The 2,648-nt window shown below is 40.1% G+C and overlaps 1 protein-coding gene across 1 annotated transcript; it reads right to left on the reverse strand.

The window, feature by feature from the left end:
* Positions 1 to 1,255: 1,255 nt before the first annotated feature.
* On the reverse strand, positions 1,256 to 2,206 carry LOC146783097 (olfactory receptor 6B1-like). Its single transcript, XM_085637288.1, has one exon. The coding sequence runs from the start codon at positions 2,204 to 2,206 to the stop codon at positions 1,256 to 1,258; it is 951 nt and encodes a 316-aa protein (XP_085493414.1).
* Between the last annotated feature and the right edge of the window lie 442 nt (positions 2,207 to 2,648).

Here is a 2,648-nt window from a genome sequence, read left to right on the forward strand (position 1 = left end):
CTATTTTTAATACAAATTATTTTTTTTACATGATATTATATCTATTTATACTTTTAATAAATTAAAATAATTGATTTAATGTACCATTATTTCTTATGGTGTTATATTTTTAATCCTTACCTCCATTATGCTTTATGGAAGGGAGTTACAGTACCAATGGTTGGTCATGTTTGCTGCTGGTCTTAGTCCACCTCTTAGCAGGAGTAATTTACTACTGTTTGCAGTCCTTTTTTCACTGTAGTTATTTTGGAAGTACATTTTTTGGAAAGCAATGTGCTTGCTGTTTTGTGGGTAGTGGTATCTCTCTCCCGGAACCCCTCCCCACTCCTTCCTAAGCCCCTCTCTATTCCTCCTTTAACCTCTCCCACTCAGTAGAAAGTATGACCCTTTCACAGCCAGTCCCCCTGGTCCCTCCCACTCTCAGTAGTAAGTAGTAAACACATGTGTGATGATCTCCCCATAGAAACGATAGGGCAGGTGGAGGTGGAGACTTGTGCTCATTGGTTTATGATTTGCATTTTGTGATACTTTAGTACTACTATTGCAGTACTACTAAACATACTACAAAATACCATTCATGGATAAGCTCCAAAGTGTTTCTGCCGTGTAGCTTTAGCTTTAGCAGACTTTGTTTAAGCTACGTTGATTACTTTTCATCGGGATGCTGTCATTTTCCCCCACACATTGCTGTCTCACTTCACATAGTTCTACCACTGAATTCAGCAACTAGTTAAAGAGCTGTAAAGTTAAAGGAATCATCTTTCCAGCTGCTAGCCTTGAAGTTCTGCGACATATTAATTGATCTGCAAACTATTGCCCTTTGCTAAAGGTTGTTATTGACACCACATAGATGAGTGCCACATTATGCACACTGAACAACAGACTGGAAATGACTGATAGTGATTGAATGTCAAACATTTTTTAATCTCTAAAGTCAATACCCTTAGGACAAATATACGTAATAAAAATAATACTGATATGTGCAGTCATGGAGCATATCTTGTTAATGATGAAAGAGGCAGCAAGGAGTATTTAATATGTAATCAGGAAATAGAGGTTCCAATTTGTGAATTCAAAGGCGAGTGCTGTGTTCCTACTATTTCCAATGTGAGAGAAGGTAGGACAGGTGAGAACGAATAGTCGTATTTGGAGTAAAGTGATAGTGGGGCAAGACAATGCAAAATAACCGTGAAGAAATGGAGCCAGTTAAAAGAAAAAGGATACAGAACTTTCATGCTTGAATGTCTGACAGCATTTAGTACATTTGTTTACATACGTTGCTTCTCTTGAGTGCTCTCTCTACCGCCTTCCTGAACTCCATATTGCGTAATGTATATACCATTGGGTTAAATAGTGGTGTCACAACAGCATAGAACAAGGACACCACCTTGTCCATGTGAAAGGCGTAGCTGTAGGTTGGCCTCACATACATGAAGATCACAGTTCCATAAAAGATTGACACCACAGTGACGTGGGCTCCACATGTGGAGAACGCCTTCCGCCGCCTTGTTCCTAATGGGGTCTTATGCACGGTCCATACTATACACGCATAAGACACTATGGTCAGGAGGAGAGAAGCTAGAATGATAATCCAAGTTAGGGTGAAGATCAGAATGTCACTGAAATATAGTGCACTGCAGGAGATTTTTAGGAGTGCAACAACATCACAGAAGAAATGATTGACTGAAACAGGACCACAGAAATCTAGGGTAGACCCCGGAATCAACACTAGGAAGCCAGTTAGAAACCCGCTTATCCAAGAGCTACAGGCCAGATGGCGGCACAGCACGTAGGTCATTATGGATGCGTATCTCAAAGGATGACAGATGGCTGCATACCTATCATATGCCATTGCAGCCAGGAGAAACAGCTCAGTGAGTCCCAAACTGAAGAAGAAATACATTTGCACTAGACATCCATTAAAGGAAATGTTCTTGTCCTCAGATAAAATGTCGGAGAGCATTTTGGGGACAGTGACAGAGGTGTACCAAATCTCCAGAAATGAGAAGTGGCTAAGGAAAATGTACATTGGAGAGCCACACAGACTACGGTCCACACTAACTATCACAATAATACAAATATTTGCTGTGATTGTCATGATATGAATGAAGAAGAACATGATGAATATTAGAATCCGAATCTTTGTGGAAGTAGGAAAGCCAACCAGAGTCAACTCTGTAATGGCAGAATGATTCCCACCAGGCATCTCTTGACAGGATCTGCTTCTAGATGGAAGAAGATTAGATAACTTTTAATGCATTAATACTAACATCTATATTCAGTGATGATGTTCATAACAACAATGTCATGCCCTCCAAATTAGTTTAACTGGTACGGTATCTCAGTAATGTAAAGAGGTTGTTTGCAACTTTTCAAAGAGGCGGGTCCAAGGGAGCTGTATCTCACTTCAAACAAAGTGGAGACCATCAGCCAGGTGGCTCCAGGTTGACATCTACATTTCCAAACTGAAGAAACCCCAGAGTAGGAGTAGAAGAAAACTGCACAAGAAAACAAGTATTGAGAAAAATTAGCATGTGTAATTGAGAGAGACGGAAGCAACAGTTAGGATATAGACCATGGTAGCCTTACTAGGGTATAAGTCAATGCAGAAGTACTAGGTATAGGCATAGATAGATGTATCAGGGTAT

This window comes from Triturus cristatus, chromosome 12, assembly GCF_964204655.1.
Source record: "Triturus cristatus chromosome 12, aTriCri1.1, whole genome shotgun sequence".
NCBI lineage: Eukaryota > Metazoa > Chordata > Amphibia > Caudata > Salamandridae > Triturus > Triturus cristatus.

Coding starts and splice junctions, on each gene's coding strand:
- LOC146783097 (XM_085637288.1), bottom strand. CDS start 2,206: ATGCCTGGTGGGAATCATTCTGCCATTACAGAGTTGACTCTGGTTGGC.